This window comes from Gymnodraco acuticeps, unplaced genomic scaffold (assembly GCF_902827175.1).
Source record: "Gymnodraco acuticeps unplaced genomic scaffold, fGymAcu1.1, whole genome shotgun sequence".
Classification (NCBI taxonomy): Eukaryota; Metazoa; Chordata; class Actinopteri; order Perciformes; family Bathydraconidae; genus Gymnodraco; species Gymnodraco acuticeps.
The window spans coordinates 2617448-2644774 of record NW_022990673.1 but is presented as its reverse complement, the minus strand read 5'-3'; the positions used below and the strand labels follow the sequence as shown (position 1 = coordinate 2644774).

General features: G+C 44.7%; 1 protein-coding gene across 1 annotated transcript in view; it reads right to left on the bottom strand.

Annotated features, from left to right (window-relative positions):
- The window catches only part of scfd2 (sec1 family domain containing 2), a 92664-nt gene that overhangs the window by 54420 nt on the left and 10917 nt on the right, over nucleotides 1-27327 (bottom strand). Inside the window, exons 3-4 of the mRNA XM_034229918.1 lie at nucleotides 26512-26639; nucleotides 21001-21176 (exon numbers count right to left, since the gene is read on the bottom strand). Of these exons, the coding sequence (XP_034085809.1) occupies nucleotides 21001-21176; nucleotides 26512-26639 (304 nt within the window). The remainder of the gene's footprint in view (nucleotides 1-21000; nucleotides 21177-26511; nucleotides 26640-27327) is intronic.

Here is a 27327-nt window from a genome sequence, read left to right as displayed (position 1 = left end):
TATTATCATCCCAGACGAGACCTACGTTTAAAAAAAAAAAAGGTCTCCTCACAAATGCTACAAGATTAAATATATTATTCCAACACAGTGAGTTGTCACTGTGTGTATCAGAGCAGCAGAGCGTGAAGAGCTGGTTCTGTGAGTAATCTAAGACCCGGGACAGGGCGGCGTTCTGCTCACACAGCAGTCCTCTGTCACATATACTAACGTGAGAGCGCTAAGACAGGTTGTATGGGAGCTTGCTGATCCCCACCAAAACACTGGGAACTCAGTTTGGGTGGAGCACAAAGACAAACACACACACACACACACATGCAGACAAACTGGCAACAGAAGGTATATGTGTTATGCTTGTGTTTACTGAAGTATCATAGGGTGGGCTGGACACAACACGGAGGCTAGAATGAAGGAGAGCACAGGCATACAGTGATCCTTCTGCAGACTGCATGTCTGCACACTAACGCCCATCGCCCTGCACAAATTCCATCTGATATAACACTTTGAATATCAACAGTGTTCACTTTTTATGGCAACATATTTAATCATTAAATCACATTTCATAAAAGGGGCAAAAAGAAAGAGACGGAAACAAGGACGGGGCAGAAGAAGAGTTAAAGAGCAATGAGTGGAGGGCTGAGTGAGAGTGTGTGTGTGTGTGTGTGTGTGTGTGTGTGTGTGTGTGTGTGTGTGTGTGTGTGTGTGTGTGTGTGTGTGTGTGTGTGAACAAAACACAGTAGTGATTTTCTGACAATAGTTTGAAACACAGGCGGCCATGGAACAATACAGACAACATCACCCAGGGTTTCTACTGCACAAACATTCCCAGAGCCTTAAGCCCAGAGCTCAGTTAAAAACACGACTAGGGGGCGCAACAAAACATATTCATAACATGAATTCAGCCTCTTTTTTTTTTACTCTCTCCATTATTGACTCTTTTTCCCCCGGATTTCTTCACACACTCCGCATTGCATCCCTCTCTGCTCAGGCCAAATCACACGGACTCTTAAACTCTTCTGACTTAAAGGGGACCTATCATGCAAAATGCACCTTTGTACGTCTTTTATACATGAATATGTGTCCCCGGTGTGTCAGGGAACTCACCAAGTATCAGAAAACACAACCGTCTCTCTTTTCCTCGATACACAACATCTCTAAAAACGGGGCTACAATGGATCTGATACAGACTGATACAGATTTGAAAATAGTCTGACGTCAGTGAGGAGGAGCTCCGCCTATATGGGCAACTCTCCACCTATCAGGGGAATGAGAGGTTGCCGTGGCATGGTAACAGCATGGTAACATGATGCTCGTAACTCGGCCCCCTCCTTTGCAGGGGGGCGTGGTCAGCTGCAGCGCATGCAAAGACAGGGTGGAGGAGAGCAAAATAGAGCGAAATGAGGCATGGCTAAAATGCATGATCTGTTTGGTATTTTGAGAAAAGAAACGTATAAATATACCTTATATAGGTATGGCCCTACAATATATTATTCAAATATAGCATGATAGGTCTCCTTTAAGAAAATCCTCTAAAGACTATTATAAAACAAGTCATAACTTATATATTTCACAAAATCGAATCTGCTAGAAAACTTGCAGGTGCTTGTACACAACTCAAATCAAATAACAGTTCCACTGTGGTTTTGAGAGACAATCTTCTATGGCAGGGGGCTGAGAGTCGGAAAAAAGTGGAGAGCATAGAAGGATTGCTACACCTAGACAGTAGAGTTAACTCTCCTTCTGTAACTTTTTCCATCCTCTTTATCTCTACTCATACAGGAGTCCTAAAACCCGGAAATGAGTAAGCATTTTTAGCACTTTTGGTTCCTCCCTCTAGAAGACAATAGGTTTTTTGAATGGGTTTTTGGTTAGATGTCTGAAATACTCAATGTCATTACGCCATCCCTAGTTGAAAAGTTTCAACCACTTTTTGCTTAGTGGTTGAAACCTGAGCCATGTGACCATAGTATAGTTTGTCTGCCGATTGAATTCATATAAAAAAGATTAAAAATCGGCCTTCACTTGTTCAGATTATTCTTTGGAACAAAGAGTTTAAGTATCGTTTTTTGTGTCAAGGGAACCAGAGTGATGCTAAATTCAGTGTTGGCCTACAACAACACATAATCCCTATAGCACAACTCTATAATGGATTGGCTTCACTTCCCAGAATCCTTGAGTCACAAACTGTGTTGCCCTGCCATATTAAGCATCCTCTTCAACAAGTGGAGGCAACAGCTTGAGGACGTTTGTCGCACTTTCTGACCGCTTGTGTCCCTTATACGAGAAGAAGAAAAATCGTAATTGTTTCTAGGTGTTATATTTTTCAGTCAGCATTTTGGCAGCTGTTTCCAATGTGATTATCTCCCTGTCACCTTTGGGGTGCATATCCCAGATGGGTTTTGTATAATAAAGAAGACAGCATCATTGACAATGGCTGGCCTCTCCTCTAAGTTAAGGACGACACTTTGCCACAGAGGGTACACCGATGTTTCACTGGCCTCTCTGATAAGTAATGGTTGACGTCTGGTAGTAAATCCTCAGAAGTCCCCCCCCCAACCTTTGCCTTCGTACACCGTGAAAATGTCTCTCTTCCTCATCCTCTCCCATCGTGTCTGTCCTTCCTGAACAGATGGTAAACACATCACTAATGCCTTGTCTGTCTGTTTGTCTATCCTGTGATGCAGCGCAGAGTCTAGCTGCTAAACAAGGTCTAAACACATCACACTAACAAAGAGGCACCGCTTCTCCAAACACCACTAGGACCGTGAGAAATATAATGTCACCTAATGTTTAAATGCTCAAGTTTCCAAAGTAAACCACTTAGATGATATCACCTTGTTTTTAGCTTAACCTTGATGGCTGTTTTAAATAGTAATTTCCCAATCCAACACCATTGTCTCACACAGCTGTTGGGGAAACTAACTAATTAACTATAGGTTACTTACGTAACCCCAGTTCTCAGAGTAACATGAAGTGAGATGTCTCACTATGGGATGCGCCTCAACGCGTATGCAAACAGAAGCATCAATCTCATTACGCCAATCCTGATTGGCTGGTGATCTTGACGTCTACGTCAGGGAATCCACCCACCCTTTAAGTAGCTTGCGCTACGTCGCAGCGTCATTCAAAATAAACACCTCTTCTCGCTTCGCCTTAGCAAGAAGGGCCGTCTGGTGAGACATCTCACTTCATGTTACTCTGAGAACTGGGGTTACGTAAGTAACCTATAGTTCTCATTCATAACACTCCGTTCGATGTCTCACTACGGGATATTGAAACTCCCGTATTGCTAGACATGCTTATCTCAAAAATCACCAAAAACAACCAGAACTTAACAGGTAGAACCCTGTCTCAACAAGGGGCCCAGCACTGCGCGGGCTACACTTGGAGCATCTAGCCTGTAAAAGCGGACAAAAGTGAGCGGTGAGGGCCAGCTCGCTGCTGCACAAATGTCTTGGATGGAAACACCCTTGAACAAAGCTCAGGATGTAGCCAGTCCACGAGTAGAATGAGCACGCAGGCCCGTTGGTGCCTGCAAACCCTGACTCGTATAAGCCAGAGCAATCGCTTCCACAATCCAGTGGGAGAGCCATTGCCTGGTAACGGGCTTGCCCTTATGAGGGTTAGCCCAGGATACAAAGAGTTGGTCATTGCATCGAAACTCTTTTGACCTGTCACACACAGTGGCGGAGGAAATGCCTCAATGTCAAAGGGGGTACATGAACCAACCACCTTAGGTACAAAGGCAGGGTTGGGCTTCAGCAACACTCTCGTTTGCCCCGGGGGAAACTGAGTGCATGAAGGATGTACAAAGAGCGCATGAATGTCACTGACTCGCTTGGCAGATGCCAGAGCCAGTAACAACACTGTCTTCAGTGACAGGTGTTTCATGTCAGCTTCTTCCAGGGGTTCAAATGGAGGTCGAGTGAGCCCATCTAAAACCACTGCCAAGTCCCATAAGGGCACCAGTGACCTGGAAACAGGGAGGAGCCTGCGAGCCCCTTTCATAAAACGGCAGACCAAGGGATGTTGGCTTGACGTCGTTCCCTCAAAGCCCACATGGCATGCAGCAATAGCAGCCAGGTACACTTTGATCGTAGAGAAAGCTCTGTGTTTATCAATCAGGTCCTGTAGAAATGATAGAATCACCCCGACAGGACATTGAAAAGAGATGTGTCCTTTTTGAAGGCACCACTCCTCAAACACAAGTTTGCGTACCAGCATGTGTAACTGGAGAGAACGAAAACCCCCTTGGCGGTTTATATACCATATTGTGGTCGTGTTGTCTGTCCTCACGAGGACATGATGTCCTCTGAGAAAAGGCAGAAAGCGTTTCAGGGTGAGGAACACCGCTAAAAGCTCGAGATAATTTATGTGTGACCGTTGGAGGTCTCCAGAGACCCCTCACAGGTCGACCTTCGTATATACCCCCCCAGCCCGTCAGACATGCGTCTGTGGTGACCACCTTCCGCGATAGGACAGCACCCATAGGCACGCCCCGTACTAGAAAAGTCGGGTGCAGCCAGTGGCGCAGTGCCATTACGCATTTCATAGTGACCATCACTCTCCGCGCGCCATGACGCATGGGGTCCAGTCTGAGGGCAGCTACCCAGTGCTGAAACTCCCTCATGTGTAAGCGTCCCAGTCGTACCACCAGGATGGCTGACGCCATGAGCCCCAGTAACCGCAGACATGATCTGAAGAGAACATATTTGCGTGGCTGGAAATGAGCAAGGCAAGCCCTGAAAGCTTTCACTCTCTCTGCTGACAGGCGGGCTGTAAAGGGCACCGAATTCAGGCGTAGGCCCAGGAAGACTACAGTCTGGGCTGGGGACAACATGCTCTTTTCTGTGTTTATTACGAAACCCAGGTCGAACAGGTGTTTTACGAGGACATTTGTCTGCGTAATAGCCTCTTGCTCCGACTGTGCGAGAAGGAGCCAATCGTCCAGATAAGTTGCCAGGCGAATACCCTGTTGTCTTAACGGGGCTATCGCGGCTTCCGTACACCGTACAAACACTCGTGGGCTGAGAGACAGACCGAAGGGAAGTACTCTGTACTCGTAACAGACACCCTGAAAGGCGAACCTCAGATATTTCCTGTGTGGATAATATACTGGGATGTGGAAATTACGCGTCTTTCAGGTCGACTGATGTGAACCAATCGTTTTGGCGCACGAGACGCAACAGAGATGTGTGAGTGAGCATTCTGAATTTGTATCTTTTGAGATATTTGTATCTAGTATAGGCCGAATCCCATTCCCTCCCTGTTTGGGAACGAGGAAATACTTGGAATAAAAGCCGCTCTGACTCTGTTCGGAGGGTATTATAGATATAGCCTTCTTGTCTAGTAGCGAGAGGATCTCTTGCTCTAGAATATGGGCCGACTCTCCCCGGGCTTGCGAATGCAGAATGCCCGAAAAGTGAGGGGGGTGACAGCGAATTGGAGTCTGTAACCCTGTGTTATTGTCTTGAAAACCCAAGTAGAATCTGTGAGCATCCTCCACTTTTCGCTTCTCAAAGCGAGTGGAGATGTCACATCTCTGTCGTCTGCCCTCTGTGTCTTTATTTGTTGTGTTATGGGGCCCTCTAGTGTCTGAACACGATGGTACCCCAGGTTGACAACCCCGGTCGACATTGCGCATGCACGTGGCGGTGATGCCTTCACAGCCCCGTCCATCGTCCTCCTTCGGAGAGAGGTAGCAGCCACTCTTAGAAGGGGGGTAGACGTCAGACTGTTTATTGTTTTTCTTTTCATTTTTATTGACTGCGCCCTTGGCTTTAAGCCTGGAAACGACAGTGGAAAATGATTTATTAAAAGACACTATTGATGACATGTGTTTGTGTGACTTAAACGAGCAGCGGAGCTTGCTGTCGTTGATGTTAAGTCCATTTCCCTCATGGCGCGAACTTGAGGATGACGTTCTGACATCACTCGAGGCGGCGGGAAGATGGGGGCATGGTTGCACCCCGGAAACACATGAGCATCTAACACTGGAACGTGTTCTGGAGCTGGAGAACAGGGAACTTCCAGCTCTTTTATCGAGGAGAAGAGGCTGTCAGGCCGCCCTCTTCTTCTTCTTCGTCTGGTGGCTGAAAGTCTGTGCCGGCTGTGCCTGAGCGGCTGCTGCCAGAACCGGAGACTTTCTTGGCCAGCCCGTCCTCGCCACGTGTCTGGGCTGGAGACCCGGGGCGGGCTGTGGCCTCTGCTGTTTCGGGATCTTGAAACGGACAGGACGTGAGGCAGCCTGAGCGAAGGACTGCCGCGGGGCCGTTGAAGGCGGCGGCTGGACCCTTCGGGGAAGACAAAGCTGGAGAGCCTCATCCTCCTTCTTTTTGGACTCACACCGCTGCTGCATCGAAGCTAGAGCGGAGCCAAATATGCCCTCGGGAACAATAGGCATGTCCAAGACGTCCTCTTTTTCCCGGTCTGGAAGGTTCGTCAGGGTAAACCACCTGGCTCTCTCCTGTACCACCATTATCCCCAGTGCTTTGCCCGTGGCTTGGACTGCACAGCGCTGCACACGGAGACAAATGTCCGTGATCGCTGCGATTTGGTCCCACACGGCAGGCTCAGGCTCAAGCTGCGGCTTTATAGGCTCGTTCGGTCATTGCTGACTGGAAGCGGTCTGCCTTTGCCGGTAGCGTGGGGTTCCTGCTTGGTGCCGAAGCCAGCCGCGGTTGGAGGTGGGCTGCCACCAGCGGCTCCATGGGCGGCATGTGGAGCAGGCCAAGCTTCTCCATGCCGTCACAGTCCAAAGAGGAGGCACCCTGGATTGGGGCCTTGTTGCTGAAAGGGCGGTCTCTCCACGAGACCGACACCTCGTCCAGCATCTCAGGAAAGACTGGGAGAAGCTGCTTCCTCATCCTCGCTGCTTGGGGCAAGTTCTTCCCCTCATAGCGAGATCTGGAGGTCTCCTTGGCCACTTCAGGCCAGGGGATGTCCAGCCTGGACGCAGCGCGTTGGCACACGGCCTGCAAGTCCATACTGAGGCAGGGCGAAGCTGGTGTGCTTTCGCCCGGGGGAGCGGACATCGCCTCCGGCTTGGCAGCCTGGGCAGATGAAACGAAGATGTCATCTTCGTGCTCATCCGAGTCGGATAAGAGGAACTCAGAGGCATCCTCTTCATCCTCCTCCATATAATCCAGCTGTAGGACATCCTCCACGGGTGGAACCACGGTGAGGTCCAGCTGGGAGCCCCAGCTTGACACAGCGCGGGGCTCCGCTCTCGCGGCTCTTGCCGCCACCGGGCCCCAGCCTGACACGGCTCGGGGCCCCGATTCTGCGACTACCGCCGTTGTTGAGCCCCAGCCTGACACAGCGCGGGGCTCAATCTCCGCGGCGGTCACCACCATGTCCCGATTGCTGGCCGGCGAATTAACGGACATGAAGGGGTCCTGTCCCGACAGGCTAGCTTGGCGCGCTAGCCGTCGGCGGAGGCTCTTGATGGTGAAGCGGGCACAATGCCCGCACGAACCGGGGGTATCAATAGCTTCCTGGGCGTGTTCCAGCCCAAGGAAGGACGAGCAGACCTAGTGTGAGTCCGTGCTCGAGATTTTAAACCCGCAGCCGCAGAGCCTCCGACTCCTCTGGTGTGAGGGAGAGAAGGGTCCATCCTCGTTTGCCGGGGTGTCGGCGCGGAGGGACAAGCTAGTAACAGGTATGTTACCGAGAAAATAAATCCAACCTTATCGTTATTCCGAAAGGAAAAACGAGGGGGTAGATTTTTTTCCCAAAAAATATTAACTGGTGTGTTAATATCTTTCTTATCTCCGTCTCCTCTGGTGTGAGGGAGAGAAGAGTCCGTCCTCGCTCGCCGTGGTGTCAGCGCGGAGGGATAAACTAGCAACAGGTATGTTACTGTTTGAAGAAAAAATCAAACCTTACCGTTATTCCGAAAGAAAAAACGGCGGGGCAGATTACAATATTAACTGGTGTGTTAATATTTGTTCAATTCTTCTGCAAAGCAAAAAAGTAACCGGCAAGCGCCCGTCGACCGAATGTTAGCTTGGGTTCAGTCTGTGGACCATTAAGCTAGCCCGGTTACTGATATTGGAGATGTGCTCTGAAGCGAGAAGAGGTGTTTGAATGACGCTGCGACGTAGCGTAAGCTACTTAAATTTGATACCCTGACGTAGACGTCAAGAACCCCAACCAATCAGGATTGGCGTAATGAGATTGATGCTTCTGTTTGCATACGCGTTGAGGCGCATCCCATAGTGAGACATCGAACGGAGTGTTATGAATGAGAACTAAGTAACTAGTTACTCTTGTACTGTAGTTAACAGTCTTTGTGACGCACTTGTACTTTACTGAAGTATTCCCTTTTGTTACTCCACTACATCTATCTGAAAGTTATAGTGTAACTTTACAGTGAAGATTTTACATACAAAAAAGAATACAAAATAAATCAAATGCATTTTAAATGCAAAATTATCTTCCCAAAAGTATACAATTTGACGATCAGTTGATAAGTACAAAATATGAGATATTAGTGACAGTTTTGGCATTAAATAAATAGTTGAAACAAACTTTATTGTACAATCTTCACATAGATGTTGGTCTCCCCTTAAATGTGCTGCAATTTATTTGTTTTTAAATACAGTTAACAGAAACATCTAGAGAGTTGGACTGTTGAACTTTTAATATCCCTGGCTTATTTACAATAAGATTATTTAGAAAATAAAGTGTTAGAAAACAAGGCACACTAAATCAAACTGTAGTTTAATAGGTGTTTAATGTCAACAAAGTGAAATGTTTGTTTGAGTATCAAATAACTTAGGCATGGTTAGAACGTTTTATTACGATAAACTATAGGTGTTTGTAATAACCTCCACTGATGTTAGTGGAAGTGGACAAAACATTACAAACTGCTTTCTCTATAATTGAATGCAGTGCAACATCACCGTGCTCTACAGACTCCAAAATGACCACAGCGCTGTGTCAGCACCTCTCACTCTCACAACAAACATTTGTTTTAGTGCAGGGCTTGTGTTTTGGATACCTTTACATTTAGTCAAGTGTACACATAGTAACACAATGTGGCTTAAGGAATTTATTTTCATCATTATAATCGGTCATGTACAATACATTTTTTAATGTATTATGACATTTTTGACTGAATGCTTTATGAAAAGTTTTGTCTATTCAGAGAAAAGAAAAAGACATATTAAAGTAAGAGCAGAGTCAGCCAACGGCAGTGTGGAGTATTGCAAACTTGCAAAAATAAAAATGTGATTCTGCAGTTTAACCTCAGTATTGTTGTGTTTTAAAAAGGATGTGGAGTGGTGGTTAGCTAAGTGTGAATGAGGACATCTGGACTGGTGCTCTTCACCGCCAGATGTGCAGTATGTATTTAATGTGTCACATGAACCCGTGCCTAATTGTTCTTTACTAAAACTCCTAATAACCACAATTGAATATTAGTAAAAGCTTATGACAATTTAAAAACACAAACATGACCACCCAAAGTGAACGCACATTCATCAAATCATAAACGGTATGATTCATAATGCCTCTCAAACACACAATTCAATGCATGTGAAAGACCATAGATCTTGTCAATAGCGCTCTTCACGTCTGGAGTGATGAGAGGAGCAGATATATTTGCTGTGATGTTTAGACACACAATGTTCACAGCAGAGAGACACCACAACTGCAAACATGAAAGAGAGCAGACGGCATCTTAAATAACTCAGAACAGAAGAAACAGAAACAGTGGGGAAGATGGAGAGTCAAGCAGAAGGATACTGGGGAGAGGGGGGGTGAGGGGGCACATGGTGGGCATAAGAGAAACCCGCCTCCTCCCCCTCCACCAGCCCCTCCATCCCTCCTCCCGCTCATAATTAGCGGTTCATTGTTGATGCTTGTTTTGCGTTACTTTCATTCCTTTTCCCATTTATATGAAAACAGCAGTGGGGACAAACAGGCCCACATGTGCCTCCAAGTAGAGCAAGCTTAGAACAATAGAAGAAGAAAAGTGGGCCATATGAGTTCACTCCAGATGAAAGCTAGAGCGGGAAAACACAGGAATTAGTGAGGTTTTCCCTCAAATGTCTTTAAATCAAGTTCTCCTATTGGATGAAATGTAGCATAGAGGGCTGGATCATCTTGGTTTTGGTCTCAAGTGGTCTACACACCATGATCGGCAGAGTAACACTTTCAACACAACTTTTAAAATGCATTGTTGTATAATAGTCCACATGTTCTGGTTACTTCAACACTCTGTGTATTTATTTCACATTGAAAAGCTCATTGACAATACATCGTTCTGTGTTCTGTATCTAGCAAACATGTGGTCAATCAGTCTCCATTTGTCATGACTGCACTAAACATATCCAGCATTTTGGCAACTGTTCTAAGACACGTCTGATATCTATTCACAAATATTTCTTCGATGCGTACATGTTCACCTCGGAGGCTCTGGCTTCAGTCTCTTCCAGGATGTTTGAGCATGTGCCTACAGGCCTTCGCACTGCTGTACCAGATAGGCTGTTCTACTCAAAATTAAAGATTAAACAGATATAATGAAGAATTTGTTTTCCAAATCAACCAAAAACCAATCAAATGAATAATTAAAAATAATATTGTAGGGGGAAGAGAAAGACGGACAGAGGATGAAATAGCTTAATGAAAATTCAAAACCAAGGCAGAAAAAGAAAAAAATTAAACGGAATAAGAAAGTTTGCAGAAGGACGTTTAACTACCTCCAGACTTCAGCAAGAAGCCTCTGGGGCATTTCATCTTATTCTCTGCACCCCAATGTCAATCACATTGAGAAAGGAAAGGAGTCGCCACTCTCTAGAAATCCCTCCACAGATGACTTTAATTTCGAACTCATATGAGATGATTCCAAGAACAACAAAAGGAAACCTTGACAAACACAAAACAGGGAATTGGTATGCGTTTTTTCTCCTCCACATAATTCCTAACAAATGCAAATACCAGCTCAAGATGAAAGCAGAGCTCAAAACCAGATACAGATAATGTTGTCACAACCTATAAACACTGAAACGTTTAAAGTTAGAGCGGACTGGGGTGTGGGCGCTCAAGTTGCTCAAATCCAAGATGCTGAGGGACTCTGGATTGAGATATGATTCCAAACATGACGTATCCATTTGACACACCACTTTCCAAACACTGTCAGAGGTAGTACACACACTTAGCTAGTAATACAATACAACACTGACCCTGTCACAGATACACATATAAAAACAAATGGTGTGCTCCACCTGATCATACACTCAAACCCCTTGGATCCAGCCTCCTGAGCTATGTGGTTACACATGGAGCAGTGCCCCAGGGAACTATGGGTAATTAATGACAGAGCAAGGGTGGCAGGAATCTGACCCAGTTTGACCCTCACTGCTTAGTTGCCATAGCGATTGGTCCGCCTCGTTCCCTTTGGGTGACTGGGCGAATCCCTGGGGCGACAAGGTGGTCTGCACAGTGGGCATGAGCGAACAGAGGGGCGGGGGTCGAGGATAGAGGGAGGGGCAGACTGGGGTTTCAGATGGGTACAATTACACGCTAGAGCAAAGAGGAGTCCTTGTCCTACCTTTGCTCCACGACCTAAGGGGTCTTTCTTCCCCCACCTTGCCCTATTCATCTTTGTTTACAGAAAGTCTTTGGTCTCATTTGGCAGTAGGGGGCACTACTAATCTACTGTGTCCAAAAAGGCCAGCATTACTAAGAGATAACGGTCCACTAACTCATCAGGCTAAGCATTCATCATAAGCCAACCAAGCGTAGAGAAACTTGACAGCCACATGTCCATCTGCAGGCTAAAATATATGCTAATTATGAAAGTGCCAGCGGTAGAGTCTCTCATTTGTAACTGGTCGCTAATATACTCATCACCCCGAACTGATCAATCACAATGACATCAGGCTAAAAATCTTTAATCTTGCTCTAAGGCAGGGGTGCCCAACCAGTCGATCGCGATCGACCGGTCGATCGCGGGGAGATTCCCAGTCGATCGCGATATGTGTCTAAAAATAGAACAACAATATTCTGTTTTATCGTTAATGTCCTATAACATAATCTTCCTGTGCCAGAATAATGCACTTGAACGCATCAAAGCTTTGTGATTGGCCGGCGTGACCCCATATGTCGGGGCGTGGCTGGTGGGCAGTGGGCACTATTTCGCTGACATTGTCCGTGTCAACAAGAGTGTCAGTCCGCAGTCCGCACACACACACAAGACCGCAATTATGGCAGAAGCAAAAAAGCCCAACATATATAATTTTCACTCCGAGTGGGAGGATGATTATTTATGTATCTATTCCAATTCAAAGTCCATCTGTCTCATCTGCAATGCGAGCGTGGCTTTATCGAAGAAGAGTAATTTAGGAGCGGCATTTCAAAACAGTGCACAAACGCTACGAGACGGAATTCCCTCCTAATTCTGCCCTACGCTCCCAAAAGGGGAGGGGCCTGAAAGGACAGCTAAATGCACAGCAGTCCATTTTCACCAGGCCCAACAACAAGAGCAAGGCTGCTACCATAGCATCTTATCGTGTCAGTCACGTTCTTGCGAAACACATGAAGTCTTTCCAGGCTGAAATGACTGAGGGGGCTGTTCAAAAATCCTAGGGGGCGACTTTTTTTTCACAACAACGAAAAATACTGGCAATGTAATGAATTGACACACCAAGTTTTTTTCATTCTCACTGCTCTACAATCTCTTTGCTTCTTTATTTGTATTCCGGATTGACCCCTCTCATTCTGTTCTTTTCCTCTGATCTTTAATAATAGATAGTACATTATTAGATGCCTGCACTTTGTTAGTCACGTTAACAGACTAACATTGATTTCCTCAATTTATAAATGGACAGGCTCTGTAATTATACCATAACCTTTTCTCCTCTATCCCTTAACTCGTCTTCCTATACAGATTTATTTACTTACTATCTACTCTAGTCATGTCAGGATTAAAGACAAATGAATCTGGTTGATTTTTTATTTTCAGGATTGAATGTTCAAACCAAGACCTAAAACCTGGCATTCCATAAGAAAGTGACTAATATATAAACCAAATGTAATATTGGATCAAATACTGCACCAAATGGACAGACACAGATTACAAATCCGTCACTAGATGTCGCTCATTGTACCAATACGGTTTATATAATAATAACATATTATTATTATAGTAAAAGGGCTCGCTTTGGCAAAAACCTGATCCATACAGGCAGCCCTAAATAATAACAGGTAAGCATCATGTGTGGTGCTATCTGTAGTTGTCTTATTTTTTGTTGATTTCATCTCGTTTTCACAGAGCTGTGGAAATGAATTTCTCCCTGGGGGCAATAAATCTAATTTAATATTCAATCCCACACTTGGCGATTGAGAACATACATTCGTAATTTACCTCGTTTAAATCACTTTTGTTCTAATACTATGGATTTAGTTGACACTACTAGCCGACTTTCTTTTGTCCAATATTTTGCGGGAAGGTACATTGAATTAGAAGCTTCTTATTATACATCCATGGGTAGAAGAAGAAGAAGTAGAGGTAGAAGAAGAAGAAGAAGTAGAGGTAGAAGAAGAAGAAGAAGTAGAGGTAGAAGAAGAAGAAGTAGAGGTAGAAGAAGAAGAAGTAGAGGTAGAAGAAGAAGAAGAAGTAGAGGTAGAAGAAGAAGAAGTAGAGGTAGAAGAAGAAGAAGTAGAAGAAGTATTAGAAAAAGAAATACACTAACGCTACAAACAGGCACAACACTGTTACTCTGTTTTTACTGACATGTAACATTTTATTTCACCTTGCTCTATGTTTTTTAACGCACATTCCGAAAATGGGGACTTTGCCCGGAAAACAGGGACGTTTTGGTCCCCCATCCGACTGTGTTTACAGCTAAGCACACATGCTAACATTAATTAAGACTACAAGCTCACTTGGGGTTGAGGCTTGTTTACACGTTGCTTGACTGCCTGCCCACATATCTGATCTAAACATAGTAACGTGTGTTGGGGAAAATAATTATTTAAAGTTATTTAATAATTGTGACATTTATTTAACTTTTCGATGGCTGAATGATGCTCAAAGTGAGGGGGCAAATAAAACAACTTCGGGGCAATGCCCCCTTTTGCCCCCTCGTGGCGCCAGGCCCGAGTCTTTCAAAGACGGCGAAGTTGTGAAAGAAGCTTTCCTGGAGGCTGCCGACGCGCTTTTTGGGGACAGTAAAAATAACAGTAGCATTTCAACAGGTTTTTGATATAATAAAAACTCAAGTTAGATACCGTTATTAATCAGCTGTAAGTTTTTGTTTGTTTGAACTTATTCATTATAATTATTGTACAAAATGGTATAAGATAAAGATAATAGTCTATTATCAATTCAGGTTAAGTTAAGAAACTAGTGTTGCTTGCATCCTATTTTAAAAAAGGCATTTATTTTTATACTCTACTAAATGCAACAAAAAAAGGGTTTGATTCTATTAATTTTGTCTTTTTTATTGCACTTTGGCAGCAGATTCCTGTAGCTTCAGATCTGAGTTGTCTTATTAGTAAGCCTAATTTATACTTTTGTAGCAACACTACTCAGTTTTACACAAGTAGAAGTGTGTATTTACCTGGTAGTAGGCTGTCAGTAATGGCTACGCCTGGACGCTTGGACTGGTAGATCTCGGCAGACTGGCAACTTTAAAAGTAGCTCTCGGTTCAAAAAAGGTTGGGCACCCCTGCTCTAAGGGGTCAATCAGTATCTAAAGAAGACCTTCAAAGGTCCTGGAATGTTTCTCAGTCTCCATTTCAGACATACAGACACAAAGACACATGTGCTGTGTGCCATGACCTTCCCTGCCCTGTGCTCAGCAGGTAGTGACAAATGACCTGATAGTTAATCTGTCCTGAGGTGGAGCTTTTCCACAGGGAACAGAGAGCCTGTTTGTGACAACAGGAAGTTAAGACACTGTTACCAGAAGAAGCACATTAAAGGATGCACATGCATGAATGCATGCATGCACACATGGGCACACACACACTTACTTGAAAGCACATCTGGCTGAAGTTTCAGTTGTAGTACATTGTGGAAAAAATTGAATTTGAACAGCAAACAGTGACATGGTATTAAAAATGAAAGAGTTCAGAGTAACATAAAGGTATAAAGTGGTTCGTTGGCCAGCTTCTTCCAGGACACTGGGTCATTGTTGGGTCTCTTGAAACCCCCGCCACCTTCTCTAATGGTCAGCTTTTTCTACAACCTTCCTTGTTAACAACTTAACGGTGAATGCTGGGCATTGTGGGATTTTTCCCTAGTCTGTGGTGTCTTTTTGGAGCATACTCAAATGAAGTATGACGCCAAGTCAGCCGACCACACTGACCTGATTCACCAGGGATGAAGAGTGTTAGTTGGAGCTCCAAGAGCCCCCTATGGTCATTTTTCCTAGACCACCTCGCCCAAACACTGGAGGATGACAATGCAGCTCAGTGCAGCAGAGTTCTGAAATGGCTAAAGTGTGCTTAAGTGAAGGCAGCAGCACGGATGATCTCCGGGAATGATCTTTCAATCTGCATGTTTGGGTTTCAGCAAGTGTGAGAAAACCCTTTCGCCGAGGCTGTGAAAAACATTCAGTTTAAATCCTGCAGAACCCTCAAAAACACACATTCATGAGGGGGGGGGGGGGAAACCTCCAGGCCACATGAAAAATCCTCCTGACGAGATGGATTTTGACTCCACAGTTAACAACAGCCGCAGTGAACAATAGAGACCAGTAGAGAAAACATCCACTGATGCTCATGTGCAGCGAATGCAACTCTGACACATTACAAAACAATGCCAGGAAAAAGGCAGTTTGAGTAGAAGACAAACTGTTTAGTGGATCAAACCCTCAAGAGCCCTTCTGACTCCCTCAGCTTCCACAATCTGAGAGCTGTAACTTTATAATTCCACAGCTATTAGCACCAAAGCAATTCCTATAACGTTTCAGTTCAGTGGGCTGAGATATAGATTTAGTAGAAAGATGCTTAGTAGAACATTTAAAATGCAGCGCATGCAAATTACTATTGAGCTAAGGAAGTGGAGCCACGAAAGTTTAATATGAGGCAACTTGATTGAGCCTCCTTGTGTTCCTCCATTTTCCATGGGAGAGAGATTGAGCACAATCATAGCCAGCAGGATGGCGAGGCGATTAGGGATAAGTAATGCAGAGAGTGGAGCGAGCCAAGCACCTATCTGTCTGAGAGAAGAGAGGTAATGATAACAGGAAGTGAGATGAGTTAGTCTTGCCCTCTGGCCTGCCAGCCCATCACCTCTGGTAAAAAGGTCCCTCTCTATAAACAGGCCTCTCTCTGCCTATTAAACAGATAGTACATTAGGCCTGAGCTGTGCAGAACAATGTAAACACAGCCGTCTCGAACGAGGGGGGGGGGGTACGACATGAGATTGGGGCTATTACTGGGTCTTCCTGGGAGTAAACTCCATCCCTGTTCCCCTCTCCAACTGTAATCCTCTACAACTAAACACAGGAAGGAAGAGATAGGTAAATAACTTCTGATACGGCCCACTTTCTTCCAGCTCCGCATTTTCCTCAAGTTGCAGAAAGCAGTGGTGTTGACTTTGAGCTCAAGAGTTCATGTTGTACATGCGTGTGTGTATGTTGCATTGAAGCATTTATTTGGAGAACACATAACAGAGATACAGTATGCCATATTTAGAAGAGAAGCGTGGTTTTGAGAAAAAGGGATGAACGGAGGAAGATAGGACGGAGGCAGAGAAGCCACTTGGTCAAGAGGCAGACAGGAGTTGATCATGAACCTCCTGTGGCTCTTTCTGTGAGAGGAGCTGTGTTGCGCCACGGTTGAGGGGCTTTCGGAGCAGACACTCTTGGGGCAGTAAGAGGGCAGAGTGAGGTACTAAAGGTGGATGGATGGGGAGACGGTCAGACCAGGTCAGTCCAGATGTGAGGCTGTTAAACAGTGGGGAACTGGAGAAGATCAGTACTGGACATCATAGGGCAGTGCCCCGGAGTCATTCACACCCCTTTGTTACAATCTCCAGCAAACCACAGTAACCCCCCCCACCGCCTGTCACTATGGGGGCTGCAGGGACACAGCAGAGATGGAGAATAAGGGGAATGTCTGGGATGTGGGGACGGGCTCCATACCCCGGGGAAAGGCCAATTACAGGCTTAAAGCCCCCTGTCTGTCTGTGGCATGCAGCTCAGATAAGATGAAAGTTACTTGGGACAAATATCAACATTTGTCCTTCTGTCGCCATAAGAAATGATACAATCCAGATGTTACATATATGACTGCCTGTCTTCTGTCAGAAAACAACTTATAATTGTCAGACTACTGTCAGACTGCAGCCCTGCGAGTCTGAGCGTCTATAGGTCAGCGTCCTGGAGGGGTCAAGGGATTGAGGTGAAGGGTCATGAGTCTTTGGTCAGCACACACTGACACTGTACTGCTGCAGATCATGGAATATGTGGGTCACCAGGCTCCAACCTGGCTATACAGATAATCCCTCATCACAACATAGAGTGGGGGACAACGCAACTCAGCACGTCAAAGTCTGAAAACGACTTATCTTGAAGATACAATCACAATAGATAAGAGATTAGTCTTAAATGCGTAAAGAGAAAACCAACACTCGGAGTAGTAGGATGTTCCACCAATTATTGAGCAATCGCAGTTGGAGAGAGGTGCATGTATAATTTCACCTGAGGTTGACAATTCTCCCTCTTTTTCTTGTGTCAAAAAAAAAACCTTGTCTTTCTTGGGATGATTACACAACGAGAGCTGATATTCCTCTTGGGCCAACTCGTGGACTATGCATTACAAGAGCTAAAACCAATGAGTGAGCAGTATAAGCTGTTTGAAGATATGTCAGTATTTGAAACTATAGGGAACAGATAAGCCATTAGTGTAGCGGACTTGGTTCTAACCTGGGCCGTTAGCCACATGTCTTCCCATCTCCCCCTATATCTCTACATCTGACTAATATACAGTTTATTTTTTAAACCCCCAGATAACTCCCTTTTCCAATACAGACCTCTAAAGTCTAGCATCTTTTCGAATTACAACGTTGACATCTGGAACCCAACCCAATCAACAGGATCGGTATTTGGATATTAGCTGTGTCAACCCTTGTTACCAAGTAGACTCGCAAAGACCGCTAATTGGTTGTCTTGGTAAACTACTTTGTCATATAATAATACATGTTTCTTGTTAGACACTTTTACCAAAGCAACTTACATACTCAATACAGTGGACAATCCCCACAACAGCAATTTGGGGTGAAGTGTCTTGCCCAGGGACACATCGACATGCTGACTGCAGGGGGGTTTGAACCACATGCTGGTAAATGCTTACATTTTCAAAAAGACTCATTTGGATCTGTATCTTGTGTTTGTACGAATGAGTCCCAATGAACAATTTCAGCTTCTGGAAATTAATGTCAAGGGAATTGGGTTCATAGCTTGTTTTTAACTTACATATAAACAGTGTTTCAGACTTAAACACAAACACAAAGCAGAGACAGAGATAAGGACCAGGCAGGCAGTATGAGTGACTCATGGGAGCGGGGACATACGGCTGTGCTGTGACCAGTAATAACTCGGAGCTTGAATGTTTGCAGAGTCCTGCCCTTGTAATCCCAGCAGAGTAGAGCAACAGGCCGGGGTGAGGGAGGTTAGCCTCTCTCCACTGCACCGCTGTCATCACTGCTATGTTTACTGATGTGACACACTAATGAACAGTAAACTGCACAGCACACCCAAAGACAATACTAGCCTTACAAAGTAAGTCAGTTTGCTCTGGGAGGGATGTACAGTAGTAGTATACATGTTGAGTTTGGTGAGGTCGAGGCTCTGGCGGTCCAATGATGGGAAGGTAGGGTGTTTGTGATGTTCTGGGAAGTGGTGAAAGAGTGAGTCTGTTGAGCTTTGCCTTGGCTGCACACGTCTAGCATACACATTCTGTAACTGCGGGCTGGAGATGGACCAAGCCTGCTCAATCTGACCCATTCAGACTAAATCCCAGTTACATGCCAGACAGCGAGCAGGATGGCAGTGCCAGCCAACAAGATATCTGACCATCTCACACAAAATAAAAGTCCTTTATTGAGGAGGTAATCCAGCAGTCCCTGGAAATTCAGTATAAACATGTATCATACCACATTACATAACATGTCAAGCTTTTTAACCACAGCTGTTTCCCTATCTTGCCAATCTCACAGCTGCATGACCCTCACAGGTATATCTCCTTCAAGTGAAGGCCACCATTAAAAAATATGCACAAGCAAACCCCATTTTTAAACAGTAGCATATTTAAGCTCTACCTCATGAGCAATTACATGTTTCTTTAGGTCTCAAAGTAGCAATTACACAGTATTATTATATAGTATGCAGACAAAGTATATGCATAACTATTTGGAAAGGTATAAACTAGGCTGGTCCCTGAACTGAAAGGCCCTTTGCCTCAGTCAAGGCCCACTTCAAGGCCCCGGGGAACCACAGACTTAACCTGAATGAACTCACACTGTCCACCAGCAGTGGAGCGACCGGCTCTGCCCAGTACTATCCACAGCAGCCCTCACACACTCAGGCAGAGCAAACACAGCCCAACCGCCAGCCAGAGCTGAAAGGCATTTCATCCCGCCATTTTGTAATGTAATTAACTTCTCTCTGTCCATGTTGAGCCTGAGAAAAAAAACCTCACATGGAAATTAAATAAACAGAGGGGGGCACAGAGGACACACAACTCATTTCCCTTAATACCTCAATAAAACCCAGGGCCGTTTTGATTGCAAATAGCAACTCTCACATCGCGCTCAAGGCTTGATTGTGAGATTTGATTTTTGAAGAATTTCATTTTGAACCAACGCCAGGTGCTCTTTATACTATCCTGATGCTAAACACAACAACAGTATGTTATTAACTTAGTCATCGTCAGTTTAACGGGACGCAGTTCCTAAAACCTGGTGGTTATGAGACTGAAACTACAAAACAGTGGTGAGAATGTTGTTCTTTGAATTATCTAGGTATAGGAGATAACCATGGGGTAGCGAGTGGATCAAAGTGGGGTCATGAAGTAAATGGATACTGGGACTATAAGCCCTAAGTCTTCTTCCTTCATTTAATAAACCAATGATGGCCCCAGCTGAGGACCAAGGTTTATGAGGTTGTTTTGAAATTCCAATTTGGCATAGGGCACTGTTGCAAGCTTGTTTTACTTTTCCGTGATTTAGTTTAATAACTTCCTAAATACTTTGCTATTCTGCTGCTTGCTTTACAGCTTCAGGAATATACAGCGACTCAATGAAAATAGCAAGGTAAGAGAAGGATAAAACTGGCTTTACCATTTATTATCTCGCAGAGTATGGCGCCATTCAGCTTGGTGCTCTTTCCTACAATATCAGTTGATCACGGCTAAAGAGCTGATGTGAGGACTGGATGGTTTTGCTTCTGATTTATTCTTACCACCCCTCTGTCCCTCCATCAGGCTTGCCCTCTGACCTTTCCACAGTCAAACACACGTGGACATCCGCCGCTGTCCGCCCCCGTAAACTAGACCTCAAAAAGCCTCAAAGCAACATGATGGAAAATCTGGCTTTTTTGCTGTGTTTACTGGATCCAAATGTTTACCCTACAAACACAAATGACCTTGTTTATGAAGGAGAGGAATCTGCATATTTTTTCCTGTCCCTGTCAGTTTAACACAACATTCTGGCCAACATTTAGCAAACCACAAGCAGCCACTTACCTGCTGAGCGTCGGTAATAAAATATTTACCCGAAGGGAAAGATTCGAAGGAATAATTACCAAGGCAATTACAAATTGCCATCATATGTGCTGCTCTTCTATTACACTCTGTCAGTGTAACGGTGTACAGGATAGAATGTAAAAATCTGTTTGCAATGTTCAAGTTATTTGATCCACATTCTTTAATATCAAAAAAGAAAATTGCTTGCATCTGTGGTGGATATCCATTTTAGACTTTTTATTTACTTTTTATTGCCTACAACCCATATGGATAACAGTTTTGTGTAAGATGAGTACAGACCTGCAGCAGCAGCCTCTCAAAGGCCAGGCAGGCATCCCAGCGGGGCAAGTTGGGGTGGCGGAGGGTCTGGGCCGTGGCCAGGCCCAGCTGGAGCACCCCGCAGTGACTCTCTAGCGCCCCCCAACTACTCTTGAACAGCTGCATGTAGGAGCACAGCTGCTCGGGGGTCACACGGCCTGAGAGGAGGGAAGAAAGTACTGTTAATATTTATGGAGCCATCACAGTTATCCATTCATATTGGTCAGCGTACATTATACAGTATATCATAATCCCATAGTGTACACTGGCTGTTGGCCACTTGGTCTTTTCTGTGCCATCCATTAAAAACAAGGATAAAACGATAAGGTTAACGGGCCCACACAACGGACACACACACTACACTACACACACACACACACACACACACACACACACACACACACACACACACACATCACACACACACACACACACACACACACACACACACACACACACACACACACACACACACACACACACACACACAACACAACCATACACACACACACACACACACCACACACACAACACACACACACACACACACACACACACACACACACACACACCACACACACACACACACACACACACACACACACACACACACACACACACACACACACACACACACACACACACCACACACACACCACACACACACACACACACACACACACACACACACACAATTATTCCTCCTGATGGGAAGAGCGGAGAGGGAAAACAGTACAAATGGACAACCTTTTCCCAAGCATAACAACCTTTTGAATATACACTCAGCTTAGGGCAGAGGGGAATGACTGATACCAAACCAGACCATAATATTATCTTAATGATCAAAAACTAGGAGAAAAAGGAGAGCTGTGAGCAGAGGTTTGTGAAGCTATGCCAAGCAGAAAGCAATATTCTCTATGTGTGAGAGTTTCAGGTAGAGTGGCTGTCAGAGTTTAGAGGAAGATGTGTTCATGAGTCACAGTTTATGACTAAAAATCACTGAGTGAGTCTCCATATAGCAGAGGTGCAGGAACTCTGATAAGAGTCCCTGGGAACCCACCTTGTGTGTGACAAATAAGTGTAAATCTGAGTTTATCTGTGAACATTAATAGAGGCAGCTATAAAGAGTGGATTCCTCACACTTTGTCTCTCTGCCACCTCTCCAACGAAGATTCACAGAGACACAGGAAGAGCTAAGTAAAGGGTGTAAAGTCTAGGAGGGGGTGCACAGGGTGGCCTGGAGGTACGAGCGGCTGTGTTAGGGGCTGGGATAGAGAGGGGGCACACATTAACTCCCCATAAAGACTACTTCTTCATGTTGATGTTCTGAACCAGCACCAGATGTGGGAGTATTTCCTGTTGGACTACATGGCCAATGTTTTCTTTAGCGGGGCCAAACACATGACTAGAAGAGAAACAGACAGGCAGGATAAGAAGAATTGAGCAGAAATATCCAGAATAGTAAAGTGGTTGGGGACTCAGAACACATTTTTTAGCTTTATAAAAGTGGATGAAAAAAATCTTTGGATGTGAAATATTTCCAGATAGACATTTTGGATAGAATCATCCAGGGAAGCTAGTAACAAAAACATTTTTTTTAATAAGCTGATAAGTAAACCAAACAGAAAAGTAGATTTCTGAAAAGTTTGGAAGCCCACTTTCCAAACCGAAGTGAAAGACTTGGTGTGTTGTGTGCCACTTACTGTACTGGCAATAGAGAGGGAATCTCTACGAAAGGGAACCAGATTTTTCACTGAAATAAAACTATTTTTGAAGAATGAGCTCCAGACATACAGCCAGACATATTCCAAATCCTGAAAAGCTCTATTGTGAACATATCCAGCCATAAAACCCTGGCAGTTTAACCAAGGTTCTCTTAGCTTGATGTGCCAACCATAATTCAGCACAGAACCAGGAAATACATCCAAAGCCAAGGCCAAGCATAATTTCACCCAAGAACAGGAAAGGAATGGCACACTGTAGGCCAAATATATTCAGGCGTTACAGCTTGGCTAGATCATATGAGACCAAGTGAGAAATGTAAAGACATTGTAAAATAACACAACAAAAGAAGACAAGAAAGCCACATAAAAGCCTGTTCTCCAAATCAAATAGCCCTGCAAAGCCTTAGCTCTTATCTATGTCACTTAACTTCCCTGTAAACAGTTCTGTGATTCCTCAGGCATCTTGTTGCCAGATGCAAACTAATCTCAGGGTGATGATCTGTCAGCTGAGCTGTGGTTTTATACTGGGGTGTTTCTGCAGGAATAGCAGTACTGGAAATGCTCTTATTTTCAGCTTCAAATTAATTAGACTGTACCAGTATAAAGACACTGTTCTTGTGCTTTGAATATATTTGTCCACATTGGCTTTATTTAAGTTGTTAAACAACAGTATACTTTAGGTCGTTTCAATGCATTAAATATACACATTTAACATCTGGTGTGTGAAAACACAAGCTAATGTTTTATTTATACAGTTAAACTGTGGTCAAGTGTCATGTATATGACATGCTTCTAATATAGTGCTCAGTTAAATAAATAGTGTGTGCAAGAAAGATTTAGTTATTTCAATCAGTGTGTCTGTTTTGTTCACCAGTAACTTATTCCTAATGGTTTTCAGGTACATACAATACTGTAGTTGTTTAAATACATACAGATAACAGGGGAAACCTGCACCTTAAGGCCATTCCACTGTTCCTCTGGGTGCACTTATTGCAGTACCAGCCATAAAACAAATCACATCTTTAAGTCAAATGCTATAAACTGTTGGAGCTCCTACCCATTTTAGCCTGATGTGCAGAAGTGGCAATTGAGGTTGGGTCACGATCAAAGTCCTGAACAATGCGAAAAAGGGCAGGGGCCAACCATGATTTAGTCCTGTGACTGGAAGATGACTTGCATTCTAGGTGCACAGGGTTACTCAGAGGCTAAGTGATGTCTGATGGTGGCTGGTCCCAGCAACTGGACAGCCTCGTAAGTAATTCTACATGGATGGGGGACACAGGAAGGCTGAGACACATTTATTTATGCACTTTAAGATGGGAAAAGTTCTGGGGCTTCTTTTTGTGGGTGTATGTTGAGGCCCCTTAAGACTCTACAGTACAGTAGGAGTAGGGATCACAGGTTACAACAGGGCAGCTACAGTGCCACATTACTCAGACCTCCTTCAGTGTCTGTGTCGAAGAAAAATATGTTATCCGTGCTTTCTATTAAGTAAAAAATATATGTAAGTGATCGTGTCGTATCTGCTTTCATTTGCCTGTACAAAGTTGAGATTAAATCTTCGACGCCCTAAAAATATGCTTTTATTGCTCAAATTAATTAAATGATAGTGCATTTTAAATAAGAAATAGGGGAGATGATACTGTAAACATGAACGCTAATCTGAAACCATTGTGATATTACATTCCCAGATCTCACAGCTGAAAATGATGAATCCAATAAATGATCGCTTGAACTCGCTCATGAAAAGGACAAGGACTGTACCTCTACCACAGGGAGAAGGCTCTGTCAACACATCTCATTTACACAGCAGTATCAGGTGCACACAATAGATACACAAACGGTATAACCTTGTGACGCACACATATGCAGGCATACAAACCAGAGATGAATAGATAAAAACACACACACACCACACACACACACACACACACACACACACACACACACACACCACACCACACACACACACACCACCACACACACACCACACACCACACACACACACACACACACCCACCACACCACACACACACAACACCACACACCACACACACACCACACACACACACCACACACACACACACACACCCACACACACACACACACACACACACACACACACACACACACACACACACACACACACACACACACACACACACACACACACACACACACACACACACACACACAGGGAATTTCATCATCTTATTGTGCTATGAGAGAGCTGACGGGTCATTCTCGGGCTCTGAGAAATGGATTATTTTCTCTGTCTCTCTCTGGATGATCGTATCCTGATAAGATGAAAAGAAGCCAAGTTGAGTCTGTGTGTATATGAGATTAGAGGGCCTGCGGTATCCTGACACTATTTTCTTCATGATGTGCACAAACCAGCCAGAGTGATAATGTGCTCTGGAGAGAGTGGAAAAATGCTGCTCTCCTACAGAGTGAGTGGGCACTGAGAGAGCAGATAGGCATTAATGCTAAGCGTTTTGGGTTTAACTTGCTCTCATATGAGCAGAGCATGATGGATTGAGAACTCCGCTGGTGGTGCTGGTGGTGGGCAGGATGGGAACTGTGTGGGGGTGTGATTGGAGCTTAGGGGGCTTCATGGAGTCTGGTCCTGTGCCAGCGGGGTATAAGGGTTCAGTGTGTGAGGAGTTTGACAGTGCCCCCTCTCCCCCTGCCTGTCTCTTATTCTCTCTCTCAGGAAAGACATTAAGTTAACAGACTGTCAGTCAGCAGCAGGCAGCAGCTTTAATGTCAGTCAGCAGGCAGCACCTTCTTCATAATTTCTTGCGTTCCCTGTCACTCCTGATCCACAATGTAGCGGCCATCTAGATTTAAAAGAACTGATGTTTTACACAAATGTGTGAAAATAAACCACCATGTGTGTACAGATGCTTGGCAGAGTGTGCGTGCATATGTTTGTGTGTGTGTGTGACCTCCAACATATTACAACCTGCTTGTTACGAGAGACGAGACCTTCTTTACCTCACAGATTATAGGCGCTGAGGGACCACACGGCCCCTCCCTTTTAACTCCCCCCCCCGTTCCTGCCAGATGCTAACCTGTATATTAGCCCTGCATGTATGAGTGATGTGTGTGTGTGTGTGTGTGTGTGTGTGTGTGTGTGTTGTGTGTGTGTGTGAGTGTATGTGTATGTGTATGTGTGTGTGTGTGTGTGTGTGTGTGTGTGTGTGTGTGTGTGTGAGTGTGAGTGTGAGTGTGTGTGTGTGTGTCTGTGCAGTTGAACCATTACCTATTTGAGTCAAAGGGCAGCATAACGGTGAATGTGCATAAGGGCACTGTACTTGTGCATGTAATGACTTTATGTGTGCGTGCCAACACATATTTATATCCCTTGCCTGAGCCCCTTTTGCTTCATTAACAAACAACAAAAGTTTCAAAAGCAGCGTGTGTTATGGAGCGTGTGTGTGTGTGTGTGTGTGTGTGTGTGTGTGTGAGAGAGAGAGAGAGAGAGTGTGTAAGTGTGTGTCATAGAGCCAACATGTGGTTCAGATTTCCTCTGTGGCCACATGGGCAAACACACGGTAAGGCAGAGCAGTTGGATATCAGTAGGGGGCGCTATGGTGCTGCTCCAAAATACAGACACACACCTCTCTAAGAATATACATTATCATGATGATGTTTTTATTTCACGTGGATTTGCTCATGTTCATTCTTTATGTTTGTCTGTACTCTGTGTTTTATTTCATGACACAAGTTGTGTATTTTAATTCATCTGTGGCATTCAGTTTCTTACCCATGCTCATCTTGATTGGCAGCTTCTCTTTGCTGGCTGTTTCCACTAGTTGCCGACGGACCTCCATCACCCCCTCTTTATGTTTATTGGTCAGCATGGCCTCCCACAGAGTCTGAGCTGCTGGTGACCTGGTTGGAAAAACAGTCAGACAGATCATTAAGTCATGAGGAGAGAAAAAAATAGTGTGGTAAAAAAAAAAAGAACAACATTAACAAGCTGAGCGACTGTTGCTGCTCATGCTGTTTGCTCAGAACAGGCAGGACTCTGACTATACAAACGAAAGGGACAACATGGACGTGATTGAGGGCTCGTCTCAGTGATAGAGAGCCTGCTGGTCGGGGAGTGACGACTCCCCTATGGGACCCCTCACAGGAAAAAACTGAAATTAGCAGAGGGAACATTAGGAATGTTTTCAATCCACCTAAAAAGTCTGTGTGCTAACATTCCTCTGGACCGATCAGTGCTGTCCTTACATCAGGGGCAGAGCAACAGAGTCTGGAGACCAAGGCTCCTCTTGATACCATCTCAGTCCCTCGTCTCATTATCCGCTAGGTTATGAAATACACTGATCCACATCTTTAATGGGAAACTGAGGACAAGGCATGTGCGTAAGACTACTACCATCTGTTAGGAGCAGTGGAAACAGCTTCAAGTCATTCTGCGAAAGAAACAAAGAGTGTCCTGCAGATTAGTGTCCTAGATAGTCACAGTTTCTCTTATAAAACGTGCTGAATTCAAGCTACTCTATTGGTCTTCTCTCAGATGTCTTGCCCTGTTAAAGACAGTGACACATTGTTGGCTGGATAAAAGGGCATC